Genomic DNA, 12,789 nt, shown 5'->3' on the forward strand with positions numbered 1-12,789 from the left:
GGTAGGAAGAATCAACAAAGTGAAAATGGCCATACTACCAAAACTGCTTTATACATTCAATGCAATGCCATTTGAAATTGCAACACTATATTTCACAGAACTAGAAAAAAGAATCCAAAAATTCATTTGGAACCACAAGAGACCTAGAATAGCAAAAGCCATTATAGGCAACAGTCACATGGCACCTGGTGTAACAATTCCCAATTTGAAACTATACTACAAAGCCACTGTGATAAAATCAGCATGGTACTGGCAAAGAAATAGGCCTGAGGATCAGTGGAACAGACTGGAAGACACAAAAACAAATGCAGATGTACTCAGCTACCTCATCTTTGACAAAGGAGCTCACCATCCTCAGTGGAGGAAAGATAGCCTCTTTAATAAATGGTGTTGGAAAAACTGGATGTCAACCTGCCACAGATTAAAATTAGACCCTTATCTTTTGCCATGCACTAAATTAAAATCCAAATGGATTAAAGATCTAAATATTAAAACAGAAACATTAAACTTGCTGGAAGGTAAGTTAGGCAGAACTCTGGAAGACAATGGTATAGGAAAAGACTTTTTGAACAAATCCTCAGTAGCACGGGAACTAGCAGAATCAACAACTGGGATCTCATCTTACTAAAAAGCTTCTGTACTTCAAAAGAAACCATCAGCAGAACTAAGAGACAATCTACAATGTGGGAAAAAATTTTTACCAGCTGTACCTCAGACAAAGGACTATTATCAAGGATATGTAAAGAACTCAAAACAATCAGTCCCCCCAAATATAAAGCCCGATTCAAAAACGGGCATCTGAAATGAACAGACATTTCTCATACAAAGAAGTAAAAGCAGCAAGAAAATATTTGAAAAAATGTTCCACATCACTGGTCATTCGAGAGATGCAGATGAAAACAACACTGAGATTCCACCTCACCCTAGAAAGAATGGCTGCTATCAAGAAATCACACCGTAACAAATGTTGGTGGGGTTGTCGGGAGAAAGGAACCCTTCTCCATTGTTGGTGGGAGTGCAGACTAGTGCAACCACTATGGAAATCAATATGGAGATACCTCAAAGAGCTTGGACTGGAGGTTCCATTTGACTCAGCCATCCCTCTGCTGGGTATCTTTCCAAGAGAACTAAAAGAATCATATCACAGAGAAGTATGTGCACCCATGTTTATAGCGGCACAGTTTGTAATAGCTAAATCTTGGAAACAGCCTATTTGCCCATCTGTTGGAAACTGCATAAAGAAGATGTGGTTTTTCTATAAATGGAATATTACTCAGCCATAAAGAACGAGAAAATAGATTCACTCATAGGAAAATGGATGCATATTGAAGATATACTCCTCAATGAAATAAATAAGTCGCACATGTGTAAATACCGAATAGTTTCCCTGGTGTGAATAATCTGCAACAATGCATAAGATTCTAATAAGATTACATTAGACATTTAGAAATGGGAAGAAAGGAGCTAAAGGTGCAGGGAAGGTGTGATGGGTAGGGGAAGAACAAAAAGGGTAAAGAAAAAATGTGAGAGAATGAAAAGATGAAAATAAAGTGTTTGTAGATGGGGAGGGGAGGAGGGGGTGAGGGGAGGGCAGAGGTAAGGGGAAAAAAATGAGAATCAAGACTTGTCATGTAGAGGTACATGATCCCAACAATGAATGTAACTGTACTGTATCCCTAAAATGTACCAATAAACTCAATAAAATTAATAAATAAAAAAAACATTTTATATCTCTAGAGTAATTAGTAGATGAACTCATGAGTAAGAACTCCAACTTCAGTTAAAATAATAGAAGCTAATTTAAGCCTTAGACATTTGACAGTTACAGATGATGGGTTAATATGAAGAATATATGTGGAGGCTGTCTTTGTAGCTCAGTGGGAGCTTGCTTACCTAGATTGTGTGAGGCCCTGGATTCCATTCCTAGTATTAACTTCCTTCCACCCCAAAAAAATCTGACAGAAGGGCCAGGGTTTTAGCTCAGTTGTTCTGCTGCCTACCTCACAAGCACAAGGTCCTGAGTTCGATCCCCACTACCCACCCCGCCAAAAAAAATTCTGACAGAAAAGTATATTTGAATTTCAGGAGGTTTTTTTTTTTTTTTTTTTTTTTTTTTTTTTTTATCCCAAATGAAAGAGTTTGAGTGGCAAGAGGACAGATAACTTTTTTTTTCTTTTAAAAACCTGGTTCTAGTATGATTTTGACACTGCTGAATCTTTGTATGTATTTTAGATTGTCTCAGCAATTGTAAAATGAGGATAGCAATACCCAGCCACCTTTTGAGAAATAAATGGGAAAACATGTATAGAAGTAATTGTAACTCATGTAAAATAGTTTAAAAGAACTTATAGTTTTGTGGGCTTTTGCAGGGAAGGGATCAGAAATCTTTCAAAAGTTATCACTTTTCAAAAGAATGAAATTGAAGGTCAACTAAATAAGGCAGAATTGGTTCTTTAAAGATTCTATGCAGATATTACCCTTATCTAGGCTTCTTTTATATTTATTTATCTTTATTATATTTCACTTTACATTTGTAGAGTGAAAAAACTTAAATCTGTGACAGATTTCATAAAACTTGTTCTGATATTTTATAGAAATTAAATATGGCATACTCTGTAGTGGTTTTCCTGTTCACTCTTTATGCTCATGGAAAGTCTGAGATAGTTATATGAAATTGTGCTATCTGATGCAAGGAAAGAAAGCAAAAGACATGTTATTCTCCCTGCAGATACAAGTTAAAGGAAATCTTACAGACTTTGTAAAATCACTTTCCAGGTGAGTTCCTGAACAGCATAATCATGTGAGGGTAACAGAAGACAGCTGAATTTCTTTTTAAAAGAGAGAAAAGAAGTTCAGTTGTAAAAGTGAAAGGAAAAAAAGAAGAAAAGGGCCGGGGATTTAGCTTAGTGGTTCAGTGGCCTGCCTTGCAATCACAAGGACCCGAGTTCAATCCCCAGTACCAAAAAAAAGAAGAAAATAGGGTAAGGGAATGAGTCCAGTTGGAAAGAAGAAAGACAAGAATCTGGAAAGAGATTTAGTAACTTTATTATGTGTGTTTAGAAGGTGAAGTTATGAGTGCATCCTTCTCTTCACCTAAACTGCTCACCCTGCTGCTGTTTGAAATGTTTGACAGGTGTATAGATAACATTTAGTTTAGATTAATCACAAAATCCCTATAGTAATTCTTTGGGCAGCCAGGGCAATGTTAGTTCATTATCTTACTGTATCCAAATACGTGTAATTTCTGCCCTCTTCCTCTCTTTCAGTTGCTTTCAAAAAAGTACTTGTGCGGCCTGAGATTTAGCTCAGTAGCACAGCACCTGCCTGGCAAGTGCAAGGTCCTGAGTTTGATCTCTGGTACCAAAAAAAAAAAGACAAAAAAAGTACCTGTGAACTCAATATATATATGACATTTCTTCCAAAGAGCTACTTTTGCCTTCTTGAAGTTTAAAATTTACTACATCTTAAAAAATTTTTCAAGATTTTTAAAACTGATGATTATAGAATTATTTTTAAATGCATTTATTTCAGGAAGTATTTTAATAGCATTCTCTGACATAATTTTTAAATAATGTTTAATGTTTTAATAACGATTTAAAGTATATCAAAATTTAATAGCCATTTCCTATCAACTGAGAAAAACTTGTGATTATATTTCTCCACCTCCTTCCTGTTTAGGTATTTCCAAACTATCATATTTATCCTCCAACTGCACCTCATGTTGCTTATATGCAGCCAAAAGCAAATGCACCTTCCTTCTTCATGGCTGACGAACTCCGACAGGTAAGCCCATCATCGTACTGTTTAGACACACATCTTGTACTAAAGCAGATAGAATTTAAAGCTTATACTTTATATTTAAGAAAATGTACATTAAGAAAATTTCAAATAGTTATGTGTTGTAATATAAAAAATAGAATAACTGTTTAAATGGAATACCTTTCTATTTTCCAAAATCATTGTATTCAAAGGGCTCTTTGAAGTACATATATAAATGATTTCTAACCTTCGAAAAGCTTTTTGAGAAGAGGTGCAAATTGAGAGTATATGGTGTGGCACAAAAAGGAGCCTTAGTTTAAGATAGCTGACTTTTTAAAAGTATGTTTTACATAGTAATTTCACTATGTAGCCCAGCCTGGCCTCAAATTTGTGACAGTCCTCCTGCCTCAGCCTCCAGAGAGAGTGCTGAGTACACAGGTGTGTGCCACCACACCTGGGTTTTTTTGTAAATCATTTAATTTTGTTTATTTTTTGGTAAACAATGAGATATTATTTGATATATGTACAGTTTCATTTAGCACTGAGAATAAGTTCTGTGAGTATGATAATTTGAGAGTGTTTTATTGACCAGTTAATCACATATTAGACAATCTAGATTTCAGAAGCAGTGTTTAGATTTCGATGTTCTTGTTTCCTTTTCTTAGGAGCTGATCAACAGACATTTAATAACAATGGCTCAAATTGATCAAGCAGATATGCCAGGTAAAATGTACTTTTTCATCCTTTTTGATATGATTACAGTTCTTCTGTAGTACGGCATGTCTTTATGTATTATTATGTAGCATTCCAAGATATTACTGATTGTCTGTTCATTTCCATTAATTCTGCAGTATTCTGGTTAATTTTAAAAAAGGTAAAATTCATGATTATTCACTGTGAACTTGAATATAATTGTCTCCTGAAACTTAATGAAGGTATGTGTTCTTAAGCAGAGAATAAAGGTAATTATTATTTCTGAGACTGCTGTGTTTCAGTGTGCTCATTAACTCATTTATGCTAAAGAGTGAAGCTTTTTGAATTTTTGCATGAAATTTATATGTGTTACTTAGAAAAATTCAAGAAACAAATTTGAAGAGAAAACTTTCATTGGATTCTGTTGTTGTGGGTGTTTTTAAAAAATGGAACATTAGGCATTGAAGAGTGAGTTAAATGCTTACATTTCTTACTTTATTCCTCACACAAACAACCTGTGACATACGATCATCTTAGTTTCACATATAGGAAAACTGAGCTTACAGCTCAAGAAACTTTCTGGTAGGACCAATGGCTTGTAAATGGCTGGTGGAGTGAGGATTTAGACCTAGGTTTTTCTGATTGTAATATAGTATTTCTCAGAGTATTAAAGTCTCTTTAGCTTATTCTGTATAAATTTAATTCAGAAACATGTTACAAATAATACAATAGGAATACATTTGCCTCAGAAATAATCTTGAAACATCTGGTTGTAATCAGGATTCAGAATAGTCAATGTGTTTCAACTTGATTGCTAAAAAATTAAAAGAAGTATGTCTGGCTGTTACTGTATGTCTTAAGACTTGTTCTGTCAAATTGAAATGAGTAAGAAATGTATCTGTCATAACCATTGAAGTATTAGACTGAAAGTTTTCTTCATTATGTAACATATTTGCCTAAAATTAAAAAAGAAAAAATTATAAGCATAAAGATTGGAAAGGAAAAAATAAACCTCTTGTCTGTAAATCATACCATGATTGATTAAACATTATTTGAAATAATAGAGTTTAGAAAACAGCTACATGTAAGAATATGTGAATTGCATTTCTATAGACTACTACCCAATAACTTCAAAATTTAATTAAAAGGAGGTCAGGGATTTAGCTCAGTGGTGCCACCACCTGCCTTGCAATCTCAAGGACCCAAGTTTGATCCCTGGTACTTTAAAAAAATATTTTTTAATTAATTAAAAGGAGAAATAAATGGTTTTGTAATAGCCATAGTAGGAATAGATAAAATAAAAGGCATGAACAAAGCACATTTTAAAAAAGGTATTCAACAAAATAAGCTATAGGTGGGTTTAGGAACATAACAATTAAAATGGCTATTTTCCTAATTCATTATAATTTCAGTCAAGTCATAGCATAGCTTTACATGGAATATGATAAAATTTTTCAGAGTAAAGGGCCAAGATTACTCTAAGCACTTTTTAGACTATGATTTTTTTTCATAATAAATGAAGAATCTATGCTTGTATTGAGAGAGAAGGCTTGATTTCAATTTATAGTAACTAAAACAGTATGATAGTGACAGGGTTAAAGCAGTTGGTTAATGAAATAGACTGGGAAGAAAAGCCCAGGCACATTCTGTAATAAAAGTGGCATATCATTGGAAAAAGACATTGGAAACAGTAGCTTTCTATATACAGAAGATATCTTAAGTCACATTAAAATGTTAGCTCTAATAGATTAAGAATTTCCATATATAAAATGAAAATTTTAAAGTCTTACCCCAAAATATTAATTTAACATTTTAAAATAAAGAGACTTCCTGTACAGTACATAAAGATTGTTTTCTCTGAAGAGAAATACTTAAAAGGAAGATATTATTTTAAAGTCTGGCCACTTAAAGCCTTTGGATATAGATCCACAGGTTCTCAGATATATTGTTGGTGGGACTATAAATTGGTGAACCTCTGGACTACTTTGGAAAACTTCTTATGATGACTATATACCCTTTTATGCAGCAGTTCTGATTCTAAAATGAGGCAGAACCCCTGAACATTTCAACTAGAAGGAAGGCAAGATATTCAATAAAACACTGCTGACAGCAGCAAGAACCTGAAATAACCCTAATGCCCATTTGAAGATTAATTAATAGTGGAATGTTTTATAATAGCATAAATGAAAATATATTGACAGGCAACAGTACAGAAGAATCTAAGTAATAGTTAAAAATGTGGGTTGCAGGAGACTACATAGAAAAGATGTAATATTCTATGTTGATTTTCTTCCTGGATTTATCTTGAGTATTTTCCTTACAGTAGTTATTTTAATGACTAAGTAATTTAGGTACCCATTCATTCATTAATAATTATGTACTTTTGTTAAATTGACTGGAAAACAACAGTAAGTAGTCCTATCTTTAAAATTCAACATCTCATCATTATACAAACTCAGCAAATTAGATACAAAGGGAAAATATTTAAACATAATAAAGACCATATAAAATGAGCTAAACAGCTGACATAATACCAAATTGGGGAAAGTTGAAAGCATTTTCTCTTAAGATCTGAAATAAGACAAGATTGAGTAATGGTGAAAAAGTAAAAAGAATAACAGTGACACTTTTTTCAGCATTGTACTGCAAGTCCTAGCCAAAGCAATCAGGAAGAGAAAGAGATAACAGACATTCAATTTTTTAAAAAGGAAGTCAATTGTTACTATTTGCAGTTAGCTTACCCTTACATAATCAATCCCCAGAGATTTCAAAATACTATTAGAACTAATAAACAAATTTAGCAATGTTATAAAACCAACATACAAAAACTAAGTAACTTCTTAAATACACCAATACTGAATTATTTGAATGAGAAATCAGGAAAGCAATCCTACTTTTAATAGCTGGCCATGCCAATATAAAATCCTAGGAATAAATTTAATCAAAGAAGTAAAATATTTCTATTATGAAAGCATTAACATTGATGAAAGAAATTGGGGACATAGTGTGGAAAGATGTCTGTGTTCAAGGATTCAAAAAGTCATTATATATTGTTAAAATGTCTGCTTTACTCAAATTCACCTATCGATTCAGTGCAATCCTTATAAGATGTCAAGGGAAGTCAGTGGAACCTCCGATGGTCAGGACAGAATATTCATGTCTAGACAAAAATTACTTTGTATCGCTGTCAATTATCTATGGTTTACAGAATTGCAAAATATGTTCCATACAATCAGATAGGTGAGAAATATCTTTTAAGTAGTGCAGTTTTCTACTGCACGGATTTCTTTGTTCCAAATGATAGTCTTACGATCATCTTTTACAGTAGTTAAAAAGTCACTTCTTTCATGAGATTTTTCCCAATGTCTTTTTTCCTTCTCTATTGCTATAGTATAGTGTGTTCCAAAATATAGTCCCTTACTCGCATCCTCATTTTCATTATAATTTAGGAACCTTTTAGAGTTATAAATTCTTTGACTCCATCTACTAACTCAAAACTTCAGAATGGAAACCAGCAAACTTAAAAAGGCTTTCAGTGATATTGAGTGATGCTAAAGTTTAAGAGTCAGTGCCATGGTGAATTGTAGTTTTTTAATACCTACTTGTCTTGTGTTATGCTTTCTGTAAATCAATGTGCTTTCATTTACTCTATGCTTCTTGAGAGTAAGAACTCCTTTTTCATTAATAGGGGTTCACTAGTATGTAGTAGGTGCTCAGTACATCTTTTAAATTTTACATTAATTACTCCATATATTTAAATAGTGCTTCATATGAAATAGCCAGGAAACAAAATTTATCCCTCATTTGATTTCTTTGTGGAAATTACATGGATCAATCAGATGAAAAATTATAAATAGACAAAACTAAAAGTTAATTGTTCTATGTGCATGTATTTCTTTTATACTGCCTTTTAGTAGAATATGCCACTTGACCTAAATTTGAAAGTGATATTGAATCAGTCTGTTGTTTTGAACTATGGCCAATATGCAATCTAGGGATAAATAAGAGTGCAAGACTGCAGAATTAAGAGTCCTGGGTTCACATCCCACCTCCCATTCTGGACTGTGTAATTATTTTTCTTATTTATGGAATTCTGTCTCATAGGATTGTTTTGAGAAACTAAGAAATAATAAACACAGAGTATTTGGCAAAGGTGAAGAGAACATTTTGAACCTATGTTCTGGAATTAGTTTTTTTTTTTTGTACCAGGGATTGAACTCAGGACCCTGTGCTTGCGAGGCAGGTAGTGGCACCACTGAGCTAAATCCCCAGACCTGGAATTACTTTTCTTAATAGGGTTTTGTCTACACAGGGAATACAAATCTTACCATTCAAAAATTACCATTTTAAAAATTCTGTTATATTCCTTTCTGGTTGGTTTTCTGTGCATATAATATATACTATATATTGATTTATCTTTATTTCACTTAAAATATGATGAGCATTCTTAAGTACTTAATTCAAGACAGTTAAACAAAATGAAGCTATCCAATTGGAAGACAAAAATGGCTGTATTTGAAGCATTTAAAAACTGCTTGTCTTTTTAGATTGTAAAACTGATACATATTTGCTGTAGACAGTAGGGAAATGTAAAGAAAGGAATATAAATTGCCTATATTCACTGTAGAGAAACTAGCAATGGTATATATTTTTGTATACAACTTTTTTGCAGTGCTGGGTATCAAACTCAGGGCCTTGGACACATGAGGTAGTGCTTTGCCACTGAACTATATCCATCTCTAGCCCAGCTTTAGTATACAACCTGTCAGTCCTCAAATGAAATACCAAATTTAGATTCAAGATATGTAGCTTCTAGAGCCAAACAGTGTGTCATGATATGTGTACATTAGATATGCTTAAACATAATTTTTTGTTCTTTGAGGAATATGGAAAGCTCAAAAACAGTAGTGTTGTTGTTTCTGCTAGGGTTTAAAACTATGGTATAAGCAGTTACCTGTTCTTAGCATTTCCACTTCCAGTGTTTTCATTTTTATTAAACTGCAGTGTGTACTGCTTTCCCTACCCACTACTCTTAATTATTTTGGGAGGAAATTTCCTCGAGATGTACTCACTGAGCCAAAGATTTGTTTCTTAGTTTCAGTAACAATTGTTATATTTATAGGTACATGCATAGATATAACACACATGAAAACACTACCCAATTCAGTGTGATTTCTTTGGATTTTATGCTTTAAAAAATAAGAATTAATGTCTAAATATAGTTTATATGAAATGAAATGTATAAAAAACAAATCTATCTTGATTTATTCAGCACCAGAATAAAAAAATGTTGACTATCGTTTCTAATAATTGTTTCTGAGAAAAAAATGTGTATTGTGCTATAAATGTGTATTGGGAAATATCTTTTAGTTTATGGACTTTAATTGTTCTTTGGTTGTCTTATAATGCCTATTTTTATTGATGTTGAAGCTATAGTTTATTATATAGAATTGTTGTAAGTGCCAACACTTTTCTAGTAAGTGTGTTTTGATATATGAGAGTGGTTTACAGAAGTTTAATCTTTTTACATTTTAATATGTGAGTATCTGTAATTGAAAGTTGTCTTCCTATGAATTATTCTAGCAGTTCCCACAGAAGTTGACAGCTACCATAGCCTATTCCCTCTAGAACCACTGCCACCCCCAAATCGTATTCAGAAATCAAGTAATTTTGGATACATTACATCTTGCTACAAAGCTGTAAATAGCAAAGATGATCTGCCATATTGCCTTCGGAGGATACATGGTAAGGAAGATAAATTTTTTCTTTTTTATAATTGTATCATTGAAGCCAAGATTATTCAAACTTTCCTGAATATATTCATTCATTTAACATAAATTTAAAAGACAGTAAATTTTTTTCATTTTGAAATTACTACTTTATAAGCAATTAAAACAGGATTTTCTTTACATTTCTGATAGAATACCACAGGGGATGTCATTTAAAGTTTATTGTAGTAGAAAAATGTTCTTTTTCAGGTTTTCGTCTTGTTAACACAAAGTGCATGGTGTTGGTTGATATGTGGAAAAAAATTCAGCACTCAAATATTGTAACCCTGCGTGAAGTATTTACCACTAAAGCATTTGCAGAGCCTTGTGAGTACTGTAGTTGTCTCAGTGCTGCTAAGCTTCCATATTTGAAGCCAGGCTTTAATAATGATTGGTTATGTTTTATTTAAAGCGCTTGTGTTTGCATATGATTTCCATGCTGGAGGAGAAACTATGATGAGCAGACACTTTAATGACCCTAATGCTGATGCCTATTTCACAAAAAGAAAATGGGGTAAGAAAAAAATACTTTGATAACTACTACTGCTCTGTGGAACAATAGTAAATTTGTCCCCATAATGATTCAGTTTAAGGACTCTCTTGCATTTTAAAAAGAAATGTTTCAAAGAAATGGAGTTAGTTAATCTGCAGAAAGGAAATACGTTTATTTACTGAGGTTTAAATGGGTTGCAAAGACTTGCGTTTCTGATGTTTGAAATAAATGGAAATATGTTAAACCTTCATCTGCAAATAGTTTTTCTTTTAAAGTAAGATGCTTTCTGAATAAAAATTACTCATAAAATACATACTTTAAAATAGTATTTATGGCTTTACTGTCAAAGCATAATCATGACTGGTACATTTATTTGCACTATTGTTTTTGTCTCCCTTAGCATTGTTTCATTTTTATCAATTTATAATCCTATCTTTATTATAAATATATCCCATTTTTATATTCTCTAAATATAATTTGATTTACTTTTAGACGTGCCTAAAATATCATTTATATTATTCTTTAAACAAATTATTTTGTCTGAAGATAGGATTCCATGATATTTAGGTAATCAATCTTCAAAGTAAAATTTCGAGGAACTTTAAACTTGAAGTATTTTATCACCCTGCTTTCTAATATTTACTTAAGTAATCATCTTATAATTAAAGTTATTCAGAGAGCCAAAATATTTTAATTTTATTCTAGCAAATGTTTAGCTAAAGTGTAAATTATTTCAGAGAACAAATAAATCCATTTTGAGAGACCTGTTAATTTGTATTTTGGAGGACAGTCTCATTTTCTGGTTAAGTGCCAAAAAAGAAGCATTCCAATCTTTGCTATGGCTTTAAATCTTTCAGAGATTTTCTTGAACATATATAACATGTAGAATTTAAAGGGGAGGGGCAAGACTTGAGTCCTCATTGTAGACTCTTTCAGATTGCAACTCCTTTAAGTAAAGACAAATCATAGATAAAAATTCATCATTTCACTTTACTCATGACTTTGCTTTCTGCATTCTGACAGTTGAAAGAAGAAAGTTGTGGTTACAGGGCTGTTTCACATTGAAATCTGGTCATGTAATGTGGTCATTGTTTTCCCTTTGCCATGTCATTTGTAGGCACATGCATAATTTTGTTGAAGGGGATGTGGTATAACTTTTCCTATAGTTGAATATGGTTGTTTGAATTTATTTTAGTAATAACACCTGTGAAATGACTGTTGACTTTAATTTATAGCTGGGTTTTTAACCTCTTCACAGTTGACATTGTAGCGGCATAATTATTTCTGTAGAGGCTGTCTTGTAGAGTGCAGAATAGTTAACAAAGTGGCCTCAACCTGCTGGATGTCAGTAGCAAGCAAGCCCTTCTACCCTAGTTGTGACACCACAACATCTGTAGACATTGCCAAATATTCCCTGTTCAGAAGCATTCCTTCATAACATGTTTTTCCATTTAAAAACACTTAATTATTTTATTTTTGGTGTTGACTATTTTATATAGTAACACATTTTCATAGGAATTAATCCTTTTTCAAATATTTTAAAGTATTACTTGAATAAATTATAACTTAACTAAACATACCAGACACGTGAAAAGTCTGCTGTTTACTTATACAATTTATTTTAGCACAAACTGAAAAATCACATTATAAGAAATATATTAATTTTTAAAATTAGAATATTATGATATCATGTAAGGGTTGATAAGAAATTTAAAATGAGTTGAAGTGAATTAAATAGAATCAAATCTGGCACAAAATAAGCACTATGTATTTGCTATACTCCTTTTATATTTCTTTTTCTTATTACTGCATTAGTTAAATAATTTTATTTAAACTCTTTTTCTTTTTTTGTTTTTTTTTGGTGCCAGGGATTGAACCCAGAGCTTTGTGCATACTGAGCCCTTGTTCTACCACTGAGCTATATCCTAAGCCCCTAACCTCGTCATGGTCATCTTTGACACTGTTTTGGCATGTATCACTAGAATCGCTTTTGAATCATCTAAATTTTATTTATTTATTTATTTATTTATTTATTTATTTATTTATTTATTTATTTATTTATTTATTTATTTATTT

The 12,789-nt window shown here is 32.2% G+C and overlaps 1 protein-coding gene across 6 annotated transcripts in view; it reads left to right on the forward strand.

The window, feature by feature from the left end:
- The window catches only part of Pan3 (poly(A) specific ribonuclease subunit PAN3), a 126,444-nt gene that overhangs the window by 92,117 nt on the left and 21,538 nt on the right, over nucleotides 1-12,789 (forward strand). For 5 of the 6 annotated variants that reach the window (XM_033759917.1, XM_010623841.3, XM_010623844.3 and 2 more), the window contains 5 exons: nucleotides 3,679-3,783; nucleotides 4,425-4,482; nucleotides 10,036-10,197; nucleotides 10,431-10,547; nucleotides 10,633-10,734. In XM_033759917.1, the coding sequence (XP_033615808.1) occupies nucleotides 3,679-3,783; nucleotides 4,425-4,482; nucleotides 10,036-10,197; nucleotides 10,431-10,547; nucleotides 10,633-10,734 (544 nt within the window). The remainder of the gene's footprint in view (nucleotides 1-3,678; nucleotides 3,784-4,424; nucleotides 4,483-10,035; nucleotides 10,198-10,430; nucleotides 10,548-10,632; nucleotides 10,735-12,789) is intronic. The other variant, XM_010623842.3, reaches the window with a different exon arrangement.

This window comes from Fukomys damarensis, unplaced genomic scaffold (genome assembly GCF_012274545.1).
Source record: "Fukomys damarensis isolate Sample0158 unplaced genomic scaffold, DMR_v1.0_HiC HiC_scaffold_38, whole genome shotgun sequence".
Classification (NCBI taxonomy): Eukaryota; Metazoa; Chordata; class Mammalia; order Rodentia; family Bathyergidae; genus Fukomys; species Fukomys damarensis.